Raw genomic sequence first — 27,948 nt, 5'->3', positions numbered from 1 at the left:
CCTCTTCATTCCGGGAAGATCCCCATGGCAAGGGGAGGACCAGTCTAGGCCCCATCTATGGATCAGAGAAGAAGAAGCAGCTTCAAAGAGTTTGCTTCAGCTCCTTCTTGCTAGACAGAACTCTGCTCCCTTTGTCAGTTGCCCTGAGACTGCAGAAGCCAGGGGGAGTGAAGAAAGATAATATCCCCCCCCCGATCCATTGGCCAAAGGATAAGTAAGAAGGGCCACCAACTGCTATTCAAGCAACAGAAGATCAGCCTGGTCCAAATGGAAGAGTCCGCATATAGCTTGGAACTTAATTCTGGCCTTGAAAACCTGATTTCCCTTATCCCTCCATTCCACTTCCCATCTCTGCGCATCCAGTGTCCGCTTAGTGCCTGTCTGGGCAGGGATGTGTCTTTCGTTTTTATTTATGTGAGTTTGAGAGGAGATACTTTTTATGAAAGGTTGGGTCTAAATAAATAAATACGGGCTCCTTAATGGTTCCTTATCTTCAAACCCAACTTGGATCAGGCAGCCCTTTGCATAGAGAAGAGTCCTCCGTCAGGGAGGGCACATGGCCACCCTGGAGTATTTTAGCTTGCAGGGATAACACTGCCCCAATCTAATCTATCAACCAGACTTTAAGACATCAGCTTTGTTTGGGCAAAATGAAAGTCTCGGCTCTTAAGGAAATTAGCTTTCATTATTTAGTAAGTTCACACACAAATACAAAAATACATATAACAAGTACAAAGCAATTGCGGCACCCAATATCTAGTCGTGTCCGTCTTGTGAAATGTTAACATAACATTGTCCTCCTATTTTTCAAACATTAAATTCATTGTCTGCTCAACCGATCCAGACATTTTTTAGTCCCACTGGTGCACATGCAATCAGCAAAACTTAAATGTGATTAAACGTGGCTAGATTCATGGGCGTAGCCAGGATTTATGTCGTGGCGGGGGGGCACCCCTATGGCACCCCCATGTCAACATCCTCTGCCTGGCTCTGTCTAGCAGATTCAAAATGAAATGTCTCAAAATGAAATGTCTTAATTGTTTCAAATTACTTTCATTTGACCCCAAGTGCTCAGAAAAATCTGTCAAAATCGTTCTACAATCTCTACTTTTAGTTAAATATTTTTATTTATTTACTTGATTTGGGAGGCAGCTGTCCCCCTGGCTATGTCCATGGCTAGATGATGATGATGATGATTACAAATCTCTAAGAACTCAGAGAAAAATGTCTCTATATACATTGAATTGGTAATGTGTTTTATTTTCTAACAGAGGAGAAAAATAGCCAGGGAAAGGTTCAGTCTTATTTTCATTGACTTTGCCATATGAGAGTAGAGACAATGTATTAAATGCTTGCCTATATTGTTGTGGCAGGAGGCACTGATGAGGTATGAGAAGTTCCACCTTGGGTTGCCCTATATCCTCTTTTTCCAGGACATGTCCTCTTTTTCATGGGTAGAGTCGTCATAGTGATCCATGGTTAAAAGTAGAAGTCGGCAAATGTGTCCTCTTCTTTGCTCTTCAAAATATGGCACTTGTCAATTGTCTGTATCTTCTTCAGTATCTTTTCATTCAAACTGCACGCTCTACTTTGGCCATACATTGGCTCCTGCAGTCATGTTCTTTAGTCACCCATCCTTCACTGTTGTTTTTTTAAATGAACTTCATGTTTTGCAAATGACCTCAAAAAGGGAAGCAGCTGAATGCATCCGATAGAAAATGGAAAAAGGCATTGCAAGGTTAACCACATTGATCCAAGGTTCAAATCCAAAAACCATTTCTTCCAGTCCATTGTCATACTCAGGGCGGCAGCCAAAAGCTGGTGGAATCCAAAGCTATGAATAAGAATGAAAGGAAAGTAAATATAAATGTTAGCATCCCCGTAAGGTTATACAGGAAACAATTTTTAAGATTATTCATTCAAAATCTGACTCAAATTTCAGTTGTAGGATTTCACATTTTTTACTTTTGATTAAACTGATATGCTCATAGAATTCTGGTTGCCCTGTGCCAAGGACTCAAAGTAACCCTGCCTAGCTTCCTCTCGTTTTGCTTTTTAAAACTGGAGCAATTTGGATCTGTTCAAGATTTCACATGACTGAAGGAAAGAGGTAATCATTATTCAGTTTAGAGTGTTTGGCTCCAGGATAAAATGTACCCCACCTCCAATATACCCAGGGAGGATTCTTCATAACTGTTTGATTTACATTCTGTCTGTGCTGTGGAGCTAGTTTATGCAATACCAACTCTGAGGCTACTTTTAAGTGACCTCACTTCAGCCAGGAGTACAGCTAGAGAAACTTCGTAGGTAAAATACTCTAGACCACATTCGGAAATGATACCTGCTGGCAATGCACAAAGGATAGCACTACTCTAGGAGATAAAGGTAAAGGGACCCCTGACTATTAGGTCCAGTCGAGACCAACTCTGGGGTTGCAGCACTCATCTCGCTTTACTGGCCGAGGGAGCCAGTGTTTGTCCGCAGACAGCTTCCGGTTCATGTGGCCAGCATGACAAAGCCGCTTCTGGCAAACCAGAGCACCACATAGAAACGCCGTTTACCTTCCCGCTGTAGCGGTACCTATTTATCTACTTGCACTTTGGCGTGGTTTCGAACTGCTAGGTTGGCAGGAGCTGGGACCGAGCAACAGGAGCTCACCCCATTGTGGGGATTCGAACCGCCGACCTTCTGATCGGCAAACCCTAGGCAAACTGAAGAGCTGCAGACCACAGCAAGGGATACTGGTGTGGACATAACCACACCAAACTCCTCTCCCAAAATGTCAGACCCAGACTCAGATGCAGGGGCGTACCCAGGATCAAAACTGGGGGGGGGGGCAAGAGAGGGGAAGAGAGAGGGAAGGGAGGAGGGAGGGAGGGAAGAGAGAGAGAGAGAGAGAGAGAAGGAGGGAAGAAAGAAAGAAAGAAAGAAAGAAAGAAAGAAAGAAAGAAAGAAAGAAAGAAAGAAAGAAAGAAAGAAAGAAAGAAAGAAAGAAAGAAAGAAAGAAAGAAAGAAAGAGAGATAGGGAAGGAAGGAAGGAAGGAAGGAAGGAAGGAAGGAAGGAAGGAAGGAAGGAAGGAAGGAAGGAAGGAAGGTGTCAGAGAGAGAAGGGACGGAGGGAGGGAGGGAGGGAGAAAAAGGAAGAAAGAAAGGGGGCAGAAGGAAGGATGGAAGGAAGGATGGAGCTCCTGTCCGCGCGCCCCCAGCTCAGTCTGCTCCCCCCCACGTTCCTATCACTGGCTGCAGCCGCGGAGGGGGCGGAAACTGCCCGATTTCCATAACCCGCAGCGACTTTTCCCCTTCAGTTTTTGGAGGGGGAGAGTGTGGGTTATGGTCCATAAAATACGGTATTATCTTTTGCTTCGGAGGGGCAGCTGCCCCCTGCCCCTCGCGGGGTACACCCATGCTCAGACCACTTCTCAAGAATTATCAGGCCAATCCTGAAACAGTTTCTTCAGTAGGAAGCCTGAGGCTCTGTAATGCTTTTTCATAAATAATATGCTATAAATATGATTTCTACTGTCATGATTTCTACTTGTCCCTTTCAGTTTTCAGTTGTCTTTCGCCTTCATATAGCAATTTACACATTGATTCTGGAGTAAGCCCTGGCACATGAGCTGATCTAATCTAGTGCTGGTATGAGACTAGCCATTCCCTAATCCTATAAACCAGGGTGGGAACCACTTTTAAAGTTAAAGGGACCCCTGACCATTAGGTCCATTCGTGACTGACTCTGGGGTTGCGCGCTCATCTCGCGTTATTGGCCAAGGGAGCCTGCGTACAGCTTCCAGGTCATGTGGCCAGCATGACAAAGCCACTTCTGGCGAACCAGAGCAGCACACGGAAACGCCGTTTACCTTCCCGCTGTAGCGGTACCTATTTATCTACTTGCATTTTGACGTGCTTTCGAACTGCTAGGTTGGCAGGAGCTGGGACAGAGCAACGGGAGCTCACCCCGTCGCAAGGATTCGAACCGCCGACCGTCTGATTGGCAAGCCCTATGCTCTGTGGTTTAACCCACTGCGCCACCTGCTGTGACCACTTTTGGCCCTAGGGCAAATCCCAAAGTGACCCAACTCTGCAAGGCTGCCCACAAATCAATCGTCTGACATCGTATGATGCCAAGTGCGAGAAAGGATAATGTGGGTGGGGCAGGTTAACGTAAGTTCCCAACTGTTCCTCTGAAGCTGCTTGGAGATACTGAGTGGTCCTGGTCACTGCCAAAAGCAGCACAGCTTTCACTGAGTGCCATAAATTGCTTTCAGACTTCCTGCATTTTATTACCACTGATTAAAACCACATATTACATTAAAGCCCAGTTGAAAAAATTATATAATCAAGGAAAAGGCTTCCAAAAATGTCAATGTGACTTACGGTAATAACAAAGACTACGAAACTGAAATGTGACTTCTTCACTTGCATTTGGCACGGAAGTGAAATGTGTATCATAGAATAATAGAGTTGGAAGAGACCACAAGGGCCATCCAGTCCAACCCCCTGCCAAGCAGGGGTGTAACCTGTGCTTGAGCACATCCCATCCCATCCCAATATGATTTATCAGTAAGCTAATCAATGCATTTTTCAACGAAGCCTTCAGCTTCCACAGGGATTAAACTTTAAATAATTTGCTTGACTTTGTTTGATTGGTGTTTTCAAGGAAAATAGGCCCACAGTGGGAGACAAGGTTAGCAATGTTTCAACTGGTCTCTGCAGCCGGGCTTTTGGTAGCCGGGCTTTTGGTAGCACTTGGTGTTTCATCTCTTTGATCATCTCTACAGATCAAACTGCTGCTAAACTAGCTTTCGTTTGTTTCTAGTCAGTTAGCAACACTGGAATAATTGCCATTATTTTTGCATCATAACTTACCGAAAGATTACATAGGAACAAAAATGCAGCAATGTTCTGCAGGATGTTTCTTTTGTTGTTGACAGAAGAAGTTTTGCTATAAAGTGAGAAATCAGAGGTAGAGGGAGTAACGGGGGCGTTGCCTTGACTTTTGTCTTCATCTAGAGCATCACTTCCACTGCTCTCAGGGAGACAATTATTTCCATTAAACATGTATGGTGACTCTCCATTTTGAATGCCATCCATTCCATTATATATTTCTTTGTAAGAAGGTGCAGGCGAAAGAGTATTTCCATTGGACACAGTTAGTATACGAATGGTTTTAATGTCATCATTAACCTTTTCATGCTCACGGTGTGTGGATTCAATTATAAAGAGGTTCTGAATATATTTCTCAGCTATAACAAGTATGGAAAAGGGCAGATTATACCATGTATATGTAGGGTGAGAATCAGCACAAATAATTGCAAGGATGGAACCCCAAGACAGAAGCCAGGATCCTGAGGCAGTTCCAACCAGTAAGTCTGCATCAAGTTTCCTAGCTGGGTTTTTGGAAACATCCAATGATTTTTCTTCAAGTCGGTAAATCAGAAGAGCAACTATCCCAGCTACACACATCATCGTCAGTACCGCAATACTATACGAATAAAACATAATAAGTGCTACTTCACTCTGTATTTTTGAACGCCCAATCTGAAACAAATAGACAACAACGATTGCTATTGTTGTGGTGAAGACTATCAGTCCTAAAATGGTACCCAGTGTTTTCCCTTGAAACTTGAATGTTATCTTGTGTTGCTGAAGGTGTTCAACTTTGCGTCCAATATTCTTCCATAGCACATAGAGCATTGTGGATGCCATAATGTGATACTCAATGTTGAAGGGGTACAGGTAATATATTCCTTCGGAAAATATGGAGCAGAGGAATGTTGTGGTACAATTGCACTGCGGCTCATGATCATCCAATTCTAAAAAGCAAAAGTGAGACCAAGACATGAGATGGCATCACATTATAAATACTAATTTTACCTAAACAAATTGTGAAATATCAGCCAAAGGGAGTTTGGTGCCTAAAGTAGCTGCCCAAAAGGGAATGGCTTTACAAAAGGGACAGCTACTTAGATAAAGCAAATACAAAGTTTATAAAGACAGATCACAAAAATGGCAAAGATCAAGCCATGATTAAGCTCACTGAGTTCAAGTTACAGGTAGGTAGCCGTGTTGGTCTGAGTCGAAGCAAAATTAAAAAAATTCCTTCAGTAGCACCCATAGCTGCCAAGTCTCCCGTATTCCCCGGGAAACCCCCGTTTTTCTAGCTGTTCTCAGCTGAAAAAACGTTTTCCCCCGGTTTATTCTGGCGCGGCGCCCATTTTGGAACTGGGCGGAGCATGCTCAGAAGCGACTTTTGATGCAGCTCTGCCCAGTTCCAAAATGGCTGCAGTGCGACTTCTGGCACGGCTCCGCCCAGTTCCAAAATGGCGGCAGCGCTACTTCCAGTCTGCTACTTCCGGTCCGGTCCCTTATTTCTCCCACAGGAACTTGGTAGCTACCGTATGGTAGCACCTTAAAGACCAACTAAGTTTTTATTTTGGTATGAGCTTTCGTGTGCATGCACACTTCATCAGATAGGTGCTACTGAAGGAATTTTTTAATTTTCTTTCTCACTGAGTTCAGTGAGAGATACATATGCACATTTTTTGCACCAATATGGAAATTTGAATGGTTACATGTTTTAAACATGGTGGGTGCACTGCAGTACATGTGTGTGTGTGGTGGGGGTTATCACTCCTTCCTGTTAAAGGCTTTGGCCCAGGAAGAGACGGTGAAATACTGGAAGCAAGCCACTGGCTGTGCAGATGGTATCATTGGGAAAGGTTTGGTTTCTTGGACCATGGTCTTTTCTTCCTTGAGGAAGGACATCTGGCAAGAGATGGGTTGCACCTCACAGCAATTGACAAGAATAGGTTTGCTAAGAGTCTTGCAAACCTGATCAGGAGAGTTTTAAATTCAATCCTGAGGGGGAGGGAGACTATATTACAGATGGCAGGTGAACACCTGATACTAGGGATAATAGTTTCATTGATGCACAAGAAACTGAGGTGGTGCTACAGAAACCCACTAAAGGACACAAACTACAAGACTTTAAAACAGAATTGGGGGAGGGGCAGCCAATGTAGAGAAGAGAAATTAGGGGCTAGATGATCATAACAACAAGTGGAACAGCCATGGGAAACTGAAGAATTCAAGCCAGAGTAAAGGCACAAGCAAAACACGCAAAAGTCTATATTTTGTCCCCTTTCTATCCTTCCTGGTCTCTAGATAATTAAAAAACAGGATAGCAAAAAATGTATCTTACCTATTGTTATGTTTCCAAATCCAAGAGTGATTAACCTTTCCTTATGTTCATTAAGTTGATGCTTTGATTCTGTTAACACACCATTTGTCCACAAAAGCAAATTTGTAAATACAGAATGGATCACTCCAAACCTAGAAAATAAATAAAGCAAATAAGTTATTGACAAATAACATATATAAGTGTATAAAATGTATCAGTGAAGTATTATATTTTCCAGTATTTATTATTGGTGAACAAGTAAAGGGCACTAGAGTCTATGTGTTTCACCAATCTTTTCCTGTTTACATGATGTAACGTGGAAAATAATATGGCTTCAGATTTGCAGATGTACAGATTTGCACATCACTAAAAGTTACATATAGGTGGCCTGGCCTGTGAGAATTTAAAATTTAACAATGTGCTCATTACACCAATTCAGTTAAAGGTGCTGGTTTTAAAGTAATGACTTAAGGAGAAGGTTATTTGAAGGACTAGCTGTGCCCATTTGCCTTCCAAGGCCCTCTCTAGCTCTCCATTTGGAAGGATCACACTGGTGAGCACCAGCAGCAGAGCTTTCTCAGTGGTGGCCACAAATTTGTGGTATTACCGTTTTTATGTTTTGAGAGCCACGTTGGAAGGCTTTGTATTTTGAAATCTGGGAGATAAATAATCATGATCATAAATATAATAAATAGTTAATACTAGTCATCTGGAGGGTCTCGGGCTCCTGGCCTTACAGAATCTGGCCTTCAAGCCAACACAGAAGACCCTTAGGACTTCTAACCATTTAAAGCTATGTTCAAGCTCAGTGGATATCAGCCACTTTGTATTACAGGCAGAGTACACTATAAGCTTAAACAAGTTTATCAGGCATTCCCTCTTCCTGGGGAATTCTAGGAATTCTAGTTCTGTGGTGCCTCCATCACAGTTTAATCATACAAAAAGGCTCCATGCAATTAAGGGGCAGTATCATGTGTTTTGAGCTTGTGTTTTTATTCTGTGAACTGCCCTGGGATCTACAGATGAAAGGGAATATACACATTTAATAAATAATAACAAATAACAATGCAATCTATTCTGCCTCTGGTGTTCATGTATTACACCCAGACGTTTACAGTGGGGGGGGGGTCCTATGCACATCAATCTTCGCATAGGTTTCCATGCATCCTGGAACTCTGATCTCACAGGTTCTAGAGTGCATAAAGGTCTAGGTGCGTTGACTTATTCTCCACAAACGTTCAATGGACAATGGGGTTGGGATGAAGAAGTTGCAGGACATAAGGAGGGGGCGGGCTGTGGTACAGCCCCGCCTCTTGATCACAGATCACACCACGCCTACTTTGCATGGTTAGCATGTGAGGGGGGCTCCTAGGGATATTTGACAGCAGGTTCTCGTCAGCAAACTACAATTCCCGGGACTCATGAGAGCAGCTATGACAATTAACTGGTATGAAGCTGAAATAACTTTGTTAATAAACAGTAACTCTCCAAAGAGAGAGGTTTTTTGTAGTCCTCATTAAACAAAACAAAAAAAAACTATCAAAGAGAGTTGGGAGAAAGAGACCGTCACTAATTCTTGTTTACTGTGTCTTCTGTACATCAGGCTTCCTCAAACTCGGCCTTCCAGATGTTTTGGGACTACAATTCCCATCGTCCCTGACCACTGGTCCTGCTAGCTAGGGATCATGGGAGTTGTAGGCCAAAAACATCTGGAGAGCCGAGTTTGAGGAAGCCTGCTCTACATGGTACATGTACCCACCTAACCAAAATTAAAACATTATATAACCTGTTCAAGTATTTGAGGAAATATACTAACTCACACTTCAATACTAGTTTTCAGAGATGTCAGCATGCATGCTCACAGATGGTAGTTAAAGGACAGGGGTTCAGTATCATGCCAGAGAAATAAATATAACCCTTTGTTGAGATATGAGAAGGGATTTTGGTGATTCATAGGTGGGAAGGACCCCTTCATGGATCAATGCCTTGTCGTGGCGAAGGGGCTTGAATAACTCGGAGAAGCTATGAGCTATGCCATGCAGGGCCACCCAAAATGGACAGGTCATAGTGGAGAGTTTTGACTAAACGTGATCCACCTGGAGAAGGAACTGGCAAGCCACTCCAGTATCCCTGCCAAGAAAACTCCATGGACAAAGACAACAGGCATATAAAAGTTATGACGCTGGAAGATGAGCCCCTCAGGTCGGAAGGCGTCCAACATGCTACTGAGGAAGAGCGGAGGACAAGTACAAGTAGATTCAGAGCTGATGAAGCGGCTGGGCCAAAGCCGAAAGGACGCTCAGTTGCGGATATGCCTGGAAGCGAAAGGAAAGTCCGATGCTGTAAAGAAAAATATTGCATAGGAACCTGGAATGTAAGAACCATGGATGGAGGTAAGCTGGATGTGGTCAAAAATGAGATGACAAGAATAAATATCGACATCCTGGGCATCAGTGAACTAAAATGGAAGGGAATGGGCGAATTCAGTTCGGGTGACTATCATATCTACTACTGTGGGCAAGAATCCTGTAGAAGAAATGGAGTGGCCCTCATAGTCAACAAAAGAGTGGCAAAAGCTGTAATGGGATGCAATCTCAAAAATGACAGAATGATCTCGATACGAATCCAAGGCAGACCTTTTAACATCACAGTAATCCAAGTTTATGCACCAACTACCGGTGCTGAAGAAAGTGAAATTGACCAATTCTATGAAGACCTACAACACCTTCTAGAAATAACACCAAAGAAGGATGTTCTTCTCATTACAGGGGATTGGAATGCTAAAGTAGGGAATCAAGAGATAAAAGGAATAACTGGCAAGTTTGGCCTTGGAGTTCAAAATGAAGCAGGGCAAAGGCTAATAGAGTTCTGTCAAGAGAACAAGCTGGTCATCACAAACACTCTCTTCCAACAACACAAGAGACGACTCTACACATGGATATCACCAAATGGGCAGCATCGAAATCAGATTGATTATATTCTCTGCAGCCAAAGATGGAGAAGCTCTATACAGTCAGCAAAAACAAGACCTGGAGCTGACTGTAACTCAGATCATCAGCTTCTTATAGCAAAATTCCAGCTTAAACTGAAGAAAGTAGGAAAAACCACTGGGCCAGTAACATACAATCTGAATCAAATCCCTTATGAATACACAGTGGAAGTGAGGAACAGGTTTAAGGATTAGATTTGGTGGACAGAGTGCCTGAAGAACTATGGATGGAGGCTCGTAACATTATACAGGAGGCAGCAACGAAAACCATCCCAAGGAAAAGGAAATGCAAGAAAGCAAAATGGCTGTCCAACGAGGCCTTACAAACAGCGGAGGAGAGGAGGCAAGCAAAATGCAAGGGAGATAGGGAAAGATACAGGAAACTGAATGCAGATTTCCAAAAAGCAGCAAGGAGAGACAAGAGGGTCTTCTTAAATGAGCAATGCAAAGAAATAGAGGAAAACAATAGAATGGGGAAAACCAGAGATCTGTTCAAGAAAATTGGAGATATGAAAGGAACATTTCGTACAAAGATTACCATAATCAAGGACAAAAGTGGTAAGGACCTAACAGAAGCAGAAGACATCAAGAAGAGGTGGCAAGAATACACAGAGGAATTATACCAGAAAGATATGGAGGTCTCGTACACCCCAGGTAGTGTGGTTGCTGACCTTGAGCCAGACATCTTGGAGAGTGAAGTCAAATGGGCCTTAGAAAGCACTGCTAATAACAAGGCCAGTGGAAGTGATGATATTCCAGCTGAACTATTTAAAATTTTAAAAGATGATGCTGTTAAGGTGCTACACCCAATATGCCAGCAAGTTTGGAAAACTCAGCAATGGCCAGAGGATTGGAGAAGATCAGTCTACATCCCAATTCCAAAGAAGGGCAGTGCCAAAGAATGCTCCAACTACCGCACAATTGCGCTCATTTCACACGCTAGCAAGGTTATGCTTAAAGTTCTACAAGGCAGGCTTAGGCAGTATGTGGACCGAGAACTCCCAGAAGCGCAAGCTGGATTTCGAAAGGGCAGAGGAACCAGAGACCAAATAGCAAACATGCGCTGGATTATGGAGAAAGCTAGAGAGTTCCAGAAAAACGTCTACTTCTGCTTCATTGACTATGCAAAAGCCTTTGACTGTGTCGACCACAGCAAACTATGGCAAGTTCTTAAAGAAATGGGAGTGCCTGATCACCTCATCTGTCTCCTGAGAAATCTCTATGTGGGACAAGAAGCTACAGTTAGAACTGGATATAGAACAACTGATTGGTTCAAAATTGGGAAAGGAGTACGACAAGGTTGTATATTGTCTCCCTGCTTATTTAACTTATATGCAGAATTCATCATGCGAAAGGCTGGACTAGATGAATCCCAAGCCAGAATTAAGATTGCCGGAAGAAATATCAACAACCTCAGATATGCAGATGACACAACCTTGATGGCAGAAAGCGAGGAGGAATTAAAGAACCTTTTAATGAGGGTGAAAGAGGAGAGCGCAAAATATGGTCTGAAGCTCAACATCAAAAAAACCAAGATCATGGCCACCGGTCCCATCACCTCCTGGCAAATAGAAGGGGAAGAAATGGAGGCAGTGAGAGATTTTACTTTCTTGGGCTCCTTGATCACTGCAGATGGTGACAGCAGTCACGAAATTAAAAGACGCCTGCTTCTTGGGAGAAAAGCAATGACAAACCTAGACAGCATCTTAAAAAGCAGAGACATCACCTTGCCGACAAAGGTCCGTATAGTTAAAGCTATGGTTTTCCCAGTAGTGATGTATGGAAGTGAGAGCTGGACAATAAAGAAGGCTGATCGCCGAAGAATTGATGCTTTTGAATTATGGTGCTGGAGGAGACTCTTGAGAGTCCCATGGACTGCTAGAAGATCAAACCTATCCATTCTTAAGGAAATCAGCCCTGAGTGTTCCCTGGAAGGACAGATCGTGAAGCTGAGGCTCCAATACTTTGGCCACCTCATGAGAAGAGAAGAATCCTTGGAAAAGACCCTGATGTTGGGAAAGATTGAGGGCACTAGAAGGGGACGACAGAGGACAAGATGGTTGGACAGTGTTCTCGAAGCTAAGAACATGAGTTTGACCAAACTGCGGGAGGCAGTGGAAGACAGGAGTGCCTGGCGTGCTATGGTCCATGGGGTCACGAAGAGTCGGACACGACTAAACGACTAAACAACAACAACAACAAGGTGGGAAGGAACGCTTACCCTTTTCATTGCTATGCTGGTGATAAGAAGATTGCAGAAGGCCTGCCAGTTTGCAACAACTATTCAGAGGAATACTGGTAGATAAAAGCACATCAAGGATGCCAAATCGCACTATTAGGGCCTTTCAACCTGAGCTGAAGCATAGCTGCCAAGTTTTCCCTTTTCTCGCGAGGAAGCCTATTCAGCATAAGGGAAAATCCCTTAAAAAAAGGGATAACTTGGCAGCTATGGCTGAAGTGCTACTATCTGAAAAAGTATCCTGTGAGCTTTGGAGAAGTATTCAACATTCTGAAATGCACCACTCTTCCCCAAAACCTCATACATATTGCAATTATTGGAAGGACAAATGACCCCCATAATTTCCAGGGGAGAAGGAAATTACTGCAACAGTTTCCATCTGTCTCCAGAATTAGAGAACATTCTGACCCCTCATAGAGTTGTAAATAGCACAGTTTTTAAAAGGGAAATTTGGAACTGCCCAGTGGTGTGTGACTATAATTTGTGCAGCAAGCACACACGGCTTCAACCTATTTCTGTGTTTTCCTCCTAAGTGCTTGAACATTTTCTTGCTTACAGTGATACTCCGTGACATTTAGAAGTCCCCACAGAGTGGCAAACATCCTCAGAGCTGGGAATCGACAGCACCAGTGCAGAAGAGTGTTATAGTAAAAGCTTCCTGCATGAGGCAGCATGAATTACAACAAAGCTTTAGTTGGAGTAAGGGATGTTTTAAAAAAGAAAAAGAACACGAGAAACAAAGAACAGAAACGCAATCACAATGCAACAGAATCAAGGCAAGTTCTTCAGGGGACCAAGGAGACCCGGGGTCTCCCATGGAAGGACCACTTCAGGAAACCAGAATGGACAACTGCTAGCATACAAATATTAGGTTTCTGGGGGTCCTTCCAACTGAGGATGCTATAATTTTATTTAAAAAAATCAAAACAGAGATGTAAACTATTATCTTCTAAACATTAATATAAACATTTTCAGTACCAGTAGTTTCTCACTGATATTTCCCAGGTTTATAAGGAACATTATATTCATTTTACCTCTCCAACATTTTGAAGGATTGGATAATATCCTTTGCATGGCACCATAAGAAGTACACCTGAAAACATATGTGAAAAAAATAATTCGGTCATTTGGGAAAGTGGTACTATATTTGCTATGAACATATAAGATATGCCAGGGATGAACACCAAAGAAAAATGCACAAGAGATCACAAGACTCCAAATTTACTTAGGTGTAAAGCAGCTCACCACCTAACCCAATGACAGGACATTTTACTTAAGCCCTATGCAGATGAACTGCTCACACATTCTGTCAACATGTGAGTTGGGTCACATTATTCAAATTCTTTGCTATATAAAGACAATGTTTTGTATTAATTCAACTCCTCCTAGCCACTTCGATTAGACAATACCAAACTGAGGGTCAAGTACAAGGATGCATACATTTTACGTTACCTCCTGAGTGCTCTGGTTATATACGCTGCATAACCAGATGTGTGCACTGTGATTTATTTTGTTTGATCATTTTAAGTCTGAGAAAAACAAGCAACAAAAGACTGAGACCAAAGGGCCATGGGAAGCATTAGAGTTACAAAAGGGGTTTGGGGGAAAGACTGGAAGTCTTTGTTTAGTTTCGCTGTTTCAGACCCAAACCAGTAATAGGAGTGTTATTCTCCTTGCTTCGGGTTCTTAGATCATGCCCTTCACTCTGATGTTGCAGTATTTGCAAGAGGTGTATTATGTGGCAATTATATATGGTTGTATCTCCCCCCCCCTCTTCCTCTGTGCAGCTCTACAGGATATATGGAGGGGCTTAGGTTACCTCTCTGCTTCAAGGTTGACTGCATACAGAAGGAAAGGATATTTGTGTTGTTCTCCACAAACTGCATATACAGAAGGGCAAGAAACAAACTGGCTCTCTGTCTGAAGCAGGAGACCATTACTCCACTCTGTTTGTTGGGAAACCTGGCTAGCTGCCACTTTCTGCTTCACTGCTAAATATTACTTTGTCAAATTAAAAGGTTTCTGCGTGTGTAAAATGTTTTGAATCCAAATGTAGTAGTCAATGTCAAGCTAGCAAGTGCCTAGAACTAGAAAAATATAGTAGATGACTTTTCACCATAAATTTCATTCAAAAAAATTCCCTGACAGGCTGGTATTTCACAACTGTCTTTGTGCTGTTTGAAAGGGACTTATGTCCTTTGAAGGAAGAGAAGAGAAGATTAGAAGGGCCAGTCAATGAGCTTAGGCAGCAGTGGCAAAATAGTTATTAAATTGTCCCCCATTTAGAAAGAAGATTAATGCAGCATAATTACATGGCTTTAATTAAAGAGATTTATAACTGTTTTCATCCGAGGCAACATTTGAGACATAGCTAACATTCAGTGTGTATGTTAAATCCATTATTGCATTTTTATGTGTACATTTGTAAGTGCAGGAGATTTGTGTTCACGTACCCACCCTACATTGTATAATGTTGATTTGCTTGCACAAGAGGCATTGATAACCAAACATATTCTATTTAAAATGACAGCCCCGTGAATCTGAGAGCACGTTGCATTCATCACGTTGAAAAGTAACTATGTTTAAGCCAGATTCTGATTGCGGAAAATTCTAAAAACCTCCCTAGAATCAAATAGAGGGTACTGGAGAGAATCGTGGTCAAACAAACAAGGACGCAGGAGCTTCCAGCTTTCTCTGCCTGTCTCTTCATAATTCTTATTATTCTAGCCTGGCTTTTGCTATTTGTCACATGGTGAATATTGAACAAGACTCAAAGATGGTGGGGGGGGTTGCTTTGTTTTGGGACTGTGCTGCACTATCTGAAAAACACAAGCACACAGATAGGAATAATCAAAACCCAAATGGTTTTACCTGCATCAGTGTATGTACTGCATGTGTGGCAGGAAAAATACCTTCCGTGACTGATAAGCAATCTGAATATCCAACAAAGTATCCAATTTTGAAAGCGTCCATAATTAAAGTAATCGCTGCAAACAAAGCAATTGCACCTGAAAGAAAATTTAAAATAGAATAAAATTTCATTATGAGGGCAACAGCTTTATATGCTACAGACAAACAAATAAGAAGAAAAACACTAAAAGGAAAATTAATGTGAAGATAGTGAAAATAAACCTCTCACACCTGTGGACCCTGTGTTTTTAACATTTTGCGACTTGTGGTTTTATTGTATGGTTTTATGTTTTTATTTCTATAAACTGCTTTGATTTTTTTAATGCTACAGCAGTATACAATTTTTTAAATAAATAAATAAACTCCCTTTCCTGCTGCCTCATTAAACTCTGAACCATTAATGGGCAGTGGCACTGCAGGTAGGGAGTGGCTTTAATTCTGTTATTGTTATTTACAGCAGCATTTCTTAACCTGTGGGTGGATTGCAAAGCCTGTGCAAGTGGGTTGTGGTTGCTTATGTACAGGCAACTCCCCCTTTGCACAGGGGTTGCGTTCCAAGGCACTGCGCACCTTCCGCTTCCACCCCTGCCCCACCCTGCCCCCCATTCCGCCCCCTTCCGGGCCCCAAAACCTGTGCGCTTTTGTGGTCACATGCCAAACACCTGCAAACTAACTTGCCTTTAAACTCAAAATAATTATTGCATGCAATCGTCAACTGGTACGATGAATACCTCTTACAGCTTTTGTTTTGTTGGCTTATTGTAATATTGTATTAGCACTAGCATTTAAACATTGGAAAAGCTCAAAATTTCCAGTTCAGCACTTGGGAACTGCTCTCTGGCAGCTGGTGGGGGATACAGTCACCATTTGCCACAAGGTGCTCATTGGTGTTAGGTAAATTTTTGCTTGGATGCATCAAGTAATGATGATAAATTAGGCAAACTTGCCATTAAAATGCATGAAACTGGGAAAGTACTAAGGTCCAAAATTAATGTGATAATAAATCAATGGGTCACCATGCTGTGTAAATTTGGACTTGTGGACCACCATGCAAAAAAAAAAGTTGGGAACCGCTGGTTTATTACTCTCAGAGCTGTCTTTCCCATAGGGTTAAGTGGTGCGTGGCGCCAGGGCACCAGCCTCTCAGGGGCGTCCCAACAAGTGGGGGAGCTGCACGGCCTCCCCTTTCCCTGCACACCCGCCAGTTGCGCCCCGCCAAACATAAGGCTGGCGGGTGTGCAGCTTCCCTCCCAATCTTCCTCAGGAGGAGAGCGATCACTGGATGGAAGCTGTGCCCGGCCAACCTTATGGCTGGTGGGCACTCAGCTTCCCTCCCAAGCCTCTGCGAGGATCGCTCTCCTCCCGAGGAGGCTTGGGAGGGGTGCAAATTCACTCCCAAGCCTCTGTGGGGATTGTTCTCCCGCAGCGGCATGGGGGAGAGTTGCGCCCCCCCCCATGGCTGGCAGTGCGCAGCTACGGCCACCCCAACACTATCCGTGGTAATTTGGGGGTGCTGGGTGGATATTTGCACCCCAGCGCCGCATCTGCTAAAGATGGCCCTGATTACTCTATTTTTAAAAACTTCTCAATTGCTCCAGTCTCTTAGGATCAGGAGAGCTAGAAATTCAAGTAAACCAAATTGAAATCCACAACTCGTTTTCGTAAGATTAACATAATTACCCAGGAGTAAATGTATGATGGATTACAAATTGAGGACAAATTAAGCCAGAAATCCTTAAGCAAACAGAGCTTCTTTGTTGACTACCACCCACAATCCTGTGCAGTTACCTGGACGTTAGTCACAATAAACACAGTGAAATTTACTTTATCAGTAAACATGCATTGTAAATATATTAATCAGGACTTGTACTTGCAATGGGGGATTTAAGGATATGGGGAAAGACTTGCTGTGCCAGAAATACTCCTCTGTACCACCAGCACAACTTTGCTGATGGAGAGACCAAAACAGGGGTGAGAAACAAACAAACACCACATCCTATATGCCTCCCAATAGTGATTTTGCCTTTGACACAACATTATGCCAATTTAAGAGGTGGCAGGAACCAAAAACCACCCATTGACCTCAATGAAACCCTACCCCCACACACACACACCAGAAAACCAGTTCCCCACTTCTCATCTTCCCTGCATATTTCCATCTCAATAGATCAGACAAACTCTGTACTCAACCACGGTACTCCAACAGCAACATACTGTATTATGTATTTATTTATTTATGTATTTAATTTCATAAAATTTCTACACTGCTTGATTGAGGGGGTTTTACAAAGCAGTTTACAAAAGGATAAAACAAGAAAATCAAGAAAAAATTATGAGAGCATTTAAAAGCATGCAAATGTTTGAATACTAAAACAGATTAAAATTGCCAAAATACAGTACTAAATACAGGTAGGTAACCATGTTGGTCTGACGTAGTCGAAACAAAATTTTAAAAAAATCCTTCCAGTAGCACCTTAGAAACCAACTTTCTTCAAGTGTGCATGCACACAAAAGCTCATACCTATGACAAACTTAGCTGATCTCTAAGGTGCTACTGGAAGGATTTTATTTTTATTTTTTGTTTCAAAATACTAAAATTACTAAAACAGATTAAAATATTGAGCACCAGCAGGGAGACATCTAGTTAAAAAAGGAACACTGAACAAATACAGGAAGGGCAGATTGCTAATAATAATAATAATAATAATAATAATAATAATAATAATAATTTATTATTTATACCCCGCCCATCTGGCCGGGTTCCTCCAGCCACTCTGGGCGGCTTCCAACAAAACATTAAAATACAGAAATCCATCAAACATTAAAAAGCGTCCCTAAACAGGGAACTAACACTTGTAGTTGCCAAAAAGTTCTTATAGGCGCTCGGTCTCAAAACTCCAAACATAAACTTCCAACAGCAACCGCCACCCCACTCTTCGAACTTGAAAACAAAGACGAAGTAGCCCTCTCATGCTAATTGCTGTGAAAAACCCACAATCCACGTCATATTGTAAACTGCCCTGTGATCCTCAGACAAAAGGTGGTATAGACATTTAATAATTAACAGTAAGGTAATAATATATGCCTTGGGCTAAACACACCTTCAACTATAACAGCTAGAATCAGTGTCCGCCTTTGCCACACATTCACTACAGACACTTTAGGAATGGGGATTAGTTAAATTTGCAGCCAATTTGTGCTCCCTGAACATCAAACAGAGGATTGGCTTGAATGGGTGCAAAGGAATGCAACATCCTGTGTTCACCTCCAGCCAGACCATCCAGAAGCAGAGAGAACCCCTTTCTACTCAACAGACACATTCAGCACCCCTTACCTTGACCTCTGGGGTTGGGGGAGTGAAAAAAGTGGGCTATTTCTACTCCCATCCAGCAGAGGTCAAGGTAAATAAGAAGGGTGGCTTTTGGATCTCAGTGAAGTGGAACCGATAAATTTCACTCCATCTTTACTCCTGAAATCATGGAGCTAAATGTAGGCTCGGGGAAAGAATATGAGCAGACTTGCCTTAGAGCCCAAGGCAATCCAGCCCCTGCAATCACTGGGGTTGGTCACTCTTCCTCCACACCAAATCTACCGAGGAGGATCAGATTACATTTGGAAGATATGAGCCATGGAGACTAGCTGAGCACTTTCAGCCAAACTCAGTCTTGGAGCTATAATAATAATAATAATAATAATAATAATAATAATAATAATAATAATTTATTATTTATACCCCGCCCATCTGGCTGGGTTTCCCCAGCCACTCTGGGCGGCTTCCAACAGAAAAATAAAACACAGTAATCTATTAAACCAGGGGTTCCCAACAAAATTTTCTCAAGGACCCCTCATCGAGCCGCTATTGTGACAAGGACCCCCATTAATTCCTAATCCTAAAATTAAAAAGTGAGAGCCAAATTAAGAGTCTTTTTATATTTTATATTTATACGTTTTTTACAGTTACAACAGAGTACTCCATCAGTATACAGTTAGTTTTAATTTTCAGTTCTTAATGAGATGAGTTAAATCTGTCCTTTGAGTCCATTATTTCTGAAATATTAGGTTCCAAACTTGAAACTTTCACTCTGAAATCCGACCACATGTCGAGCCGATTACTATACAGTGGTACCTCAGTTTATGAACACAATTGGTTCCGGAAGTCTGTTCATAAACCGAAGCGTTCATAAACTGAAGCGAACTTTCCCATTGAAAGTAATGGAAAGTGGATTAATCTGTTCCAGACGGTCCGCGGAGTACTTAAACTGAAGTGTTCATAAACTGAAGCAAACTTTCCCATTGAAAGTAATGGAAAGCGGATTAATCTGTTCCAGACGGGTCCACGGAGTACTCAACCTGAAGCGTACTTAACCCGAAGCATGGGTGTAATTGGTTCCGGAAGTCTGTTCATAAACTGAAGCGTTCATAAACTGAAGCGAACTTTCCCATTGAAAGTAATGGAAAGTGAATTAATCCGTTCCAGATGGGTCCGCTGCGTTCGTAAACTGAAAATTCGTAAACCGAGGTGTTCATAAACCGAGGTTCCACTGTATTTGTTTTTCATGAAACACATGGAAGAAAATGCTTGCTCACACCGATATGTGGTTGCAAATGGAAGGATCTTTTTCATTGCCTTATCTCCAAGTTTCTTGTAGTCCTTGCGGCATACAGCAGAACTACTGCCTCTATCTAATTCTAGTTTTGCGTTAGACTCTGCTCATGCAGGAAGCGGCAAAAACAAAAGGTCTGTTATCATACGAAATATATTTAATATATTTTTTATTCTAATAGGATCTTGAGGACCCCTCTGGCATAGCTCGCGGACCCCTGGGGGTCCCCGGACCACCTGTTGGGAACCACTGTATTAAACATTAAAAGCCTCCCTGAACAGGGCTGCCTTCAGATGTCTTCTAAAAGTCAGGAAGTTGTTTTCCTCTTTGACATCTGTTGGAAGGGCGTTCCACAGGGCAGGCGCCACCACCGAGAAGGCCCTCTGCCTAGTTCCCTGCAACTTGGCTTCTCGCAACGAGGGAACCGCCAGAAGGCCCTCGGCGCTGGACCTCAGTGTCCGGGCAGAATGATGGAGGTGGAGACGCTCCTTCAGGTATACTGGACCGAGGCCATTTAGGGCCATTTAGAGATTTTGAGGTTTGATCTCTGCTGGTTTCTTCTCAGCCATCCAAATCCCCCAGCCTGGTCAGCCATTGGCTAGGGGAGAGGGGGGGATATTATTTATTTACTACCTTTCCTCCAAGGAACTCAAGGTGCTGTGCCATACACACTTTTGTCCTTGCAGCTCTGTGAGGTAGGCGAGGTGGCTCAGCATCACCCCAGCAAGCAACATGACCATGTGGATTTGAATGTGGGTCTCCCCAATCCTAGTTAAACCCTCTGCTCACTCACACTCCATTGGCTACAACACACTCGCTGAATGGAAAAAGGTAGGTAGCCAACTAAGTTTTTATTTTGGTATGAGCTTTCGTGTGCATGCACACTTCTTCAGATACACTTGAAACAGAAGAAAATTTCAGGAACAGACTGGAAAGAGAAGTTGCTGAATTGGAACTCATTACCAAGCTTAAAACCATGGAGCCACCTAGGATGAACAAAGACATTGGATTCTTATCTCATTATGCATGATAAAGCTTTCTTTAGCGCCTCAGCCCTTGCTTTTTCCCCGCAGGTCCAATTGCAGTCATCAGCAGTCGTTAACAGCCATCTACAGGTTTACCACTCCCATCAGCCCATCACCCATTCCCACCCACCCACCACCCACCCTCTGTATATACATAAGAGACTGACTTCTGTTTCAAGTGTATCTGAAGAAGTGTGCATGCACACGAAAGCTCATACCAAAATAAATACTTAGTTGGTCTTTAAGGTGCTACTGAAGGATTTTTTTTTTATTTTGAATGGAAAAAGATGCCTAAGGGTTAGTATAGCTGTATTTTTCTGGGGACGATAAACACATGGCTGTACCATTTTGGGCACCCAGCATTATACTGCTAGCAATTGCAGTTAAGAATTTTGGAAAAAGGCATACGTTTTGAAAAAGGAATAACTTTCCCATATCACCTTTTGATTCTCAGCCATTAGTTTATAGCTTATTGTGTATGAGTCAACGCCTTAGAAGAAATTGGGGCTTGCTTATGTAAGTATTATCACGCATCTGTGCATCGCCAGAAACCTGTCGTTCCATGCTAAAGGAAGAAATACTGTTAAGTAAAACTTGTTTGGCCTGCTCAACTTCCTGCACCTGTACCTCTCCAGCCCCCCACCCTCCCCAGGCGAATAGCAGCTTCGAGTAATTTATAGCATGGCAAAGGGCATAGGAGGAAAGGGTTAACCCCTTCCCCATTGCTCATCTTCAAAGTAGCCCAAGGGAGCAACTGACTGTCATGGGAGATCCTAATTATGGTTTACCCCCCAGATATTTATTTCTACTGGCTGACTCTATTACATTTTACACCACAGCAAGAATAACCTTCCTCAGAAAGCCTTTGCTTTCTTTCTGCTATATTTTGCCATTAATGAATTTCCTTATTTTACTTTTATAACTCTCAGAATTTTTTTGGAAGATAAAGTGGGTGCTTCCTGGGGTTAAGGACATGGGCTACACAGTCCTAACCTCACTTTCCTGGGAGTAATCCCTACCAAATTCAATGGGACGTATATATGAGTAGACATAAGATAGGACTGTGCTAAATACATTTACTCAACAATAAATATGATTCAAGCTCTCATGGAGAAAGAGAAATACTTTTTAAAAATATGTTGACAAATTGAACTGGATGGGCCTCCCTGTGATCAAGACAGATAGCAACCTGTATCTCTTTTTATGCACTTATCTGCCTAGTTCTGCAAAATCCCTATCTTTCCAACATCCTGACCTAATAATTTAACATCTGTAATATATATCGTGTGTGTGTGTGCGTGTGTGTGTGCGTGCGTGCGTGCGTGCGTAATTTACTTACTGTAGCTATATATACTGTACATAGTTCATTAGAGTAAGTAAATCAGTACAAATATTTGCGATACAAATTAGCAAACACAGGACATAATAACCATTGGTATCAGTGGAGCTTACCAATCATGCGTAGACTGGACTGCAAATGTGTTACATTCTCAAATGCTCTTCCCAAGCCTGTAATTTTTCCCCAGTTTAAAGCAATCGTAATATGACTGGAACATAGAATATTCTGCCGTTCTGCAATCCTGTGCATACTTACTGCATAATTACTGATTTACTTTGAGTTGATGCTGAACTCAATGTTAACTTGGTTAGAACTAGGCTGCAAGGCTACAGTTCTAGGCATACATTTGTGGAATAAGGCTGCAGTCCTATCCATACCTACTTGAAAGGAAATACTGTTTAAATCAGTGGCGCTGACTTACGTTCCACTGGATATGATGGGCTGCATATCTAGTTCAGAATAACACAAGATAAAACTGTGGCCAGATTATAATGGTGCAATTGCACCAAGACCAATGCATGCAAGGACTCTTGAGTTTCATTTCTTTTCTTAACTCTCCTAGAAGGAAAGTTATGAAGGAAAGTGTTCATTCACCTTTCAGTGGTTTTTAGCCAATGAGTGACATGAAATATTTGATTGATGACTGATTTGTTTCTACATCGGGTTACAGGTATCCTGCCCTGGGGTCCTAAAGAACTTTATTTCACCCTCCAGTACACTTTTTCTATATTGCTTTAGCATTGTTTTCCAGTCATTGGAATATCCATAGTTTCCTCCCTCTCTTCACTGAGATCAGGTACTCTCTATAAATTATGTTCTACAATTACTACTAAACAATAAGGAGGGGTGGGTGTGAGTCCCCTCCCCCATACGACAAATGCAAAATTTGTAACCTTTGCAAAGAGGCTTAGGCACGTCTCATGCTAATACATTCTATGCATGCATTATATACTTGCGATGCAGTCCAGGCATTCATACACTGCAAGCAGCAAACCTACAGAGAACGGCTGATTGTGCACCATCCTGGCCTTTGCCTGGTCTGCCTTCCCAGACAGGAAGTGTGTTTTTTTCTGCTTCAATTTGTTTGACCTGACTGATACCTGCCTGCAGCCAAGAGTGTTTGTGCTGATTGTAGTGTGGGATATTCCTTGATTGCTGGCATAGGAAACACAGCTGGGTTGTGTTCCAGGGCCTGCCTTACTATAACAGGAGGCTCGGCTGCATGCGCCTCCCCCAAGGGAGCAACACCATGGGGTTTTACCCTTTGGGTTGTCCCACCGGGGCAGGGGTGCCCCACATTGTCAGTCAATTATAAAACTGTAGGCCATGTACTGTGGGAGACCGCCCTCTGACCCTCAGCCAGGCTAAGAGCCTGGAGGAGGGGGAGTTTGGTTTGGTGGGGTTCCCCCACAGTGAGAGGCAGGGGGAGACAAGTTTTGGGGGATTTAACACCTACTTCCCAATAGCGTGGGATGTGCATGATGCTGCACCTTAGCTTACTATCTGTGGCCCTAATCTCCCAGCATTAATGTGGTGGTGCATTAATGCATCGGGGTGGGCAGGTAGCAGGGAATGGTGGAGATGTTGTCTGAATTTCTATGGTGGTGGGAAGGAGTGGAGAGGCTGGCTACCACCAGCAACATGTTTAGTCCCTGTTCCTTATTCCAGCCCACCAACTCCTCTCAAAGTCACTGGTAGCAAATCGACTGAGCCCTCTGGTCTGGTGTTGCTGTTGCAAAATGCCAGATCAGCCCATAGTAAGACTATGCGCATCCAAGACTTGACTGCAGGTGAATGGGCTGATCTGGACTGCTTTACAGAGACTTGGGGGGAGTGACCTACCTCACCCACTGTGCCCAACTGGGTTCTCAGTACTGCACCAGCCTAGAATGGGGGAGTGGGGTTTTAAGGAGGGTGTTGCTGTTGTCCATAAGAGCAGGAAACTTTTAACACTGGGATGGATTTAAGAGGGTCTGCACCTGGTGTTGGGTCAGAGAGACAGACTGGGGAAGCTGCTGATCTACTGACCACCCTGTCGCCCAGCAGAATCCCTGACCAGGCTGGATGAAGTAGTCTCTGGGGTATTGGGGGAGGATCCCATGATGATAGTTCTGGGTGTTATTTGCACCCAAACCACCCCCATGGTAACTTCCTGCGTCATTCTCCTCCCACACTTTGCAACAACTAAGGACCCTTTTCACTAAGCCCAGTTAGGAAGCCACCACCCTCTCCTGTTCTCCAGAACCTTTCTTGACCCTGCTTTCATCTTCACCCCATTCCCAAGCCTACCACTCCCTCCTTTCATGCCTTTGCTCCCACATTGTCTCCACCACCCTTTTCCTTTCCTCCTCCCTCTCTAACTCTCCCTTACACAGAGATCACCCCCATTTCCATGCCTTCTCCTCTCTCCTATTCTGCAGCCCCTTTGTGCACACACCCCATGATATACACTACAGTATCTTTAAGATTAATAGCACCATCTCTGGGGGGACCAAGGCACTCACAAAATTTTCACTGTAGGTGCCCTACATTCAAAAGGCAAAATTCAAAAGGCTCGATGGGCCTTTCAGAGGGCCCAACAGGACTCGTTGCAGTCACAGGAGGGTCTGATGGGCCCATCGTGCCATAGGACGTCATGTGCATGCTGTGCCACCCCGTGTGATGTCATGTGCGTGATGTGGCAGGCAGCCACAATGTGGGGTGGAACCTGATGTGCCTGTGTCAGCATGTTTAGTTAGAGAAGGGTAAGTTCAGTTGAAAAGTTGTACTTATGTGGGTGTTTGCTCATTAATAAATATATATTTAAAATTGCTATGTTGAATCTGGAACTCCATGTTGAAGGCCATGGGATCAATAATGAAATACATTGTGTGAAGGTACTATGGAATATTTGAGGGCTATGCTGAGAGAGACAGATGAAAAGAGGAAGGGTGTTTGAGGACAGCAAGAAGGGAGAAACACTGAAAAAGCTGGCTGTTGTAAACAAAAACAGAAGTTTAATCAGAGCGGGGGTGGAGGGACATTGAGAGGAAAAGGACATCTTCAAACAACAGCAGATGTTTGAGTAAAGCAAGGGTGGAGTAATACTGTTCACTGCGTACTTCACAGTTGGAGTATAGTTGTTGTCCAATCTATTGTTGTGTTGGGAGTTTTTCTAAGGAAATGTAGTGGTGGTGGGGAGGTAAGTTGATAGTAGCACCAATTTGCAAGGAGGGGTGATTAGTTGCTTTCCCATCCATGGGAGGATCTGGGGGTTCTGGTGTGTGTGTGTGTGTGTGTGTGTGTGTGTGTGTGTGTGTGTGCGTGTGTGTGTGTCAGGAATACTGCTGGTATAAACACTTAAATGGGATTTTGTTGTTGATCAAAATGTTCAAGGCGGCATACATGTTCTCCCCCCTCCCCTTTCCATTTTATCCTCATAACAAGCCTGTTAGTAGGTTAGGTTAAGGGACAGTGACCCAACCAAGGGTACCACATGAGTTTCAAGGCTGAGTGGGGATTTCAAATCTCTTTTGCTCAAAAAGGAAAAATAAGGGGGGCAGTACTTATTATGAGGCACTGTACTAATAAATAACCACAACAAATCATAGATTCATAGAGTTGGAAAGGACGCCAAAGGTCATATAGTCCAACCCCCTGCAATGCAGAGGAATCTCAGCTGAAGTATCCATGACAGATGACCATCCAAATGAATAGACTGGGTGAATAGACTTGGGTGAATTCACCCAAGCATGATCATCTGAGCAAAACACTTGTAAATCTTAAATCACTTTTAATCCTCTCCATCTGAAACAGCGGCAGGGCTTCATGCTCCGCCACCGGGGGCAGAGAGCAGGCGCACTGCCCCCAGGGATGTGCCGCACGTTCTAGGGGCGGTGCGCACATTTTGGGTGTGGGGTGTGCCGCGCGCAGGGGTAGGGCGTGTGTTTTGGGGCAGTGCACACATTTGGGGGGGCGGGGGGGCAGCCACAGTGGTGCCCCTGGGATCGCGGTGCCCGGGGCGCCCTGCCCCCACCGCCCCTCTCTTCCTACACCCCTGATCTGAAACTCCATGCCTGGTCTAGCACTGAATGTAGAATTTCCAGCTTAAGTTCAACAGCTGAAAGACCTACAGTAACATGACTCATTTGCAACTCATGAAAGTTGTTCTTTGTATGGTTTAGGGTTGGCATTGGAGGACAGCAGGGCTCTTGTGCCCTTAACAGGCTGTGTGGCAGCCTGCAGGCAGGTATTAAACAGATGCTGCATGCACACCATGCCTTTAAAGAACGTTTGCAACATATTTCCCCCCTCAAAGAGTTCTGGGCACTGTAGTTTATCCCTCACAGAGTTACAATTCCAAGCAACCTTTAGCAAACTACATTGTCCAGAATTCTTTGAGGGGGGGGATGTGCTTCAAATGTGCTTTAAAGGCATATAGAGTAAGCCTTTTGTAGTATGGATCGACAATTATAGGGAAAGTTTCACCTGTTGAAACTCTCTGTTGGATGCGACCCCTGATTTATTTCGGGGCACTTCACACCCCACACCCCCATCTGCAAAATAAGTTACAAGTTTGGCATGTGACATAAAGCGCATGCAAATAGCATCTTTTTCGGCGGTGCCCCAGAGCAGCCGGCCTGCCCACAGTATATGGGGCAGAGAAAATCCTTCCTGTTGGCACGCTCGGCTAGAAGGCGGCGAAGTACCGTTTTAAAGTCCCGCAGACTTCAACAGAAAGAGCGCGCAGTGAATTCTCTGCTGCGAACTCCGCAGCGCGCAAACGCCATACAGCAAATAGCGGGACAGGCAAATAGCGGCTGCTAGAAAAACTCCCTCGACTGGAGAGGAAGCCTTCTCCGTGCGAGGCGAGGACCAGGCCAACCCGCCTCGCGCCCGAGGGATCCTCCGGGACGCGCCGGGCTCCCACGTGCGGCTGGGCCCTGCGGCCGGCCTCGCGGCGCCCCTCCTCCGGCCTCCGCCCCCCCCCACTCACACTTGAGCCAGCGCGCTCCGGCGTGCGTGTCCTTGTCCTGGATGAGCCTCTTGTGCGCGTAGCGGCGGCAGATGTACCAGGCCATCCAGAGGATCTGCAGGAGCATGAGGGTGATGAGGTACGAGAGGACGGCGCTCTTGGAGAAGCCCTTGGCGTGCACGGCCCACGCGAACATCAGCAGCAGCCCCGCCAGGAAGAGGTGCAAGCCGTACTGGCTGCTCAGGATCTCGGCGTTCTTCTCCGGCGTTTTCCGCAGCAGAGCCAAGCGGCCGCGGCCACCGCCGCCTTTGGTCCCGTCGGGCGAGGGCGGAGGGCCCTCGGCCACCTGCTCTAGCTCCCAGCCGCCCTCCGCACGGGCGCTTTTCTTGGCGCCGCCGCCGCTCTTCTTGCCTTTCGCGGGGGATCCGTCGAGGCTGCCCTCCTGCCCTTCGACGGCCATGTCTGCGGGGCTGAGGCGGACGGAGCAGAGTCGAGGCTGCGGGGTCGGGTCGCTAAGGGGGGATGCCTCGCCACCTGTCGGGGCTCCCGGGCGTAGGAATGGCCGGTCGAGTTTCGCCAACTTCCTCGCTCTCGCTCGACGGACCAGCTGCCCTTCTCGACCCGGCGCGCCCCTTCCGCTGGCGGGGTTGCTCTCGGTGGGCTGGAAGCGCCTGGAGAGACCCTCTACTACTTTCCCTCACGTCAAGC

General features: G+C 44.2%; 1 protein-coding gene across 1 annotated transcript; it reads right to left on the bottom strand.

Annotated features, from left to right (window-relative positions):
• Positions 1 to 1,663: 1,663 nt before the first annotated feature.
• On the bottom strand, positions 1,664 to 27,700 carry OTOP1 (otopetrin 1). The gene is made up of 6 exons (XM_060278267.1): positions 27,262 to 27,700; positions 15,280 to 15,416; positions 13,443 to 13,501; positions 7,202 to 7,332; positions 4,867 to 5,813; positions 1,664 to 1,834 (listed from the first exon to the last, which is right to left on the bottom strand). Exons 1-6 carry the CDS (start codon positions 27,698 to 27,700, stop codon positions 1,664 to 1,666), a joined length of 1,884 nt encoding a protein of 627 aa, XP_060134250.1.
• Positions 27,701 to 27,948: the final 248 nt, after the last annotated feature.

Source organism: Zootoca vivipara, chromosome 9, assembly GCF_963506605.1.
Source record: "Zootoca vivipara chromosome 9, rZooViv1.1, whole genome shotgun sequence".
In the NCBI taxonomy this organism is placed as follows: domain Eukaryota; kingdom Metazoa; phylum Chordata; class Lepidosauria; order Squamata; family Lacertidae; genus Zootoca; species Zootoca vivipara.
The sequence above is the reverse complement of the archived record's forward strand: the minus strand, read 5'-3'. Positions and strand labels throughout refer to the sequence as shown.

Bases quoted from the DNA above. Each gene is read 5' to 3' on its own strand.
- OTOP1 (XM_060278267.1), bottom strand. From the start codon at position 27,700: ATGGCCGTCGAAGGGCAGGAGGGCAGCCTCGACGGATCCCCCGCGAAA. The intron at 15,417-27,261 runs GTGAGTGGGGGG...ATTTTCTTTCAG, and splicing joins CGGAGCGCGCTGGCTCAAGT to GTGCAATTGCTTTGTTTGCA. The intron at 13,502-15,279 runs GTAAAACCATTT...ATATGTTTTCAG, and splicing joins CAGTACATACACTGATGCAG to GTGTACTTCTTATGGTGCCA.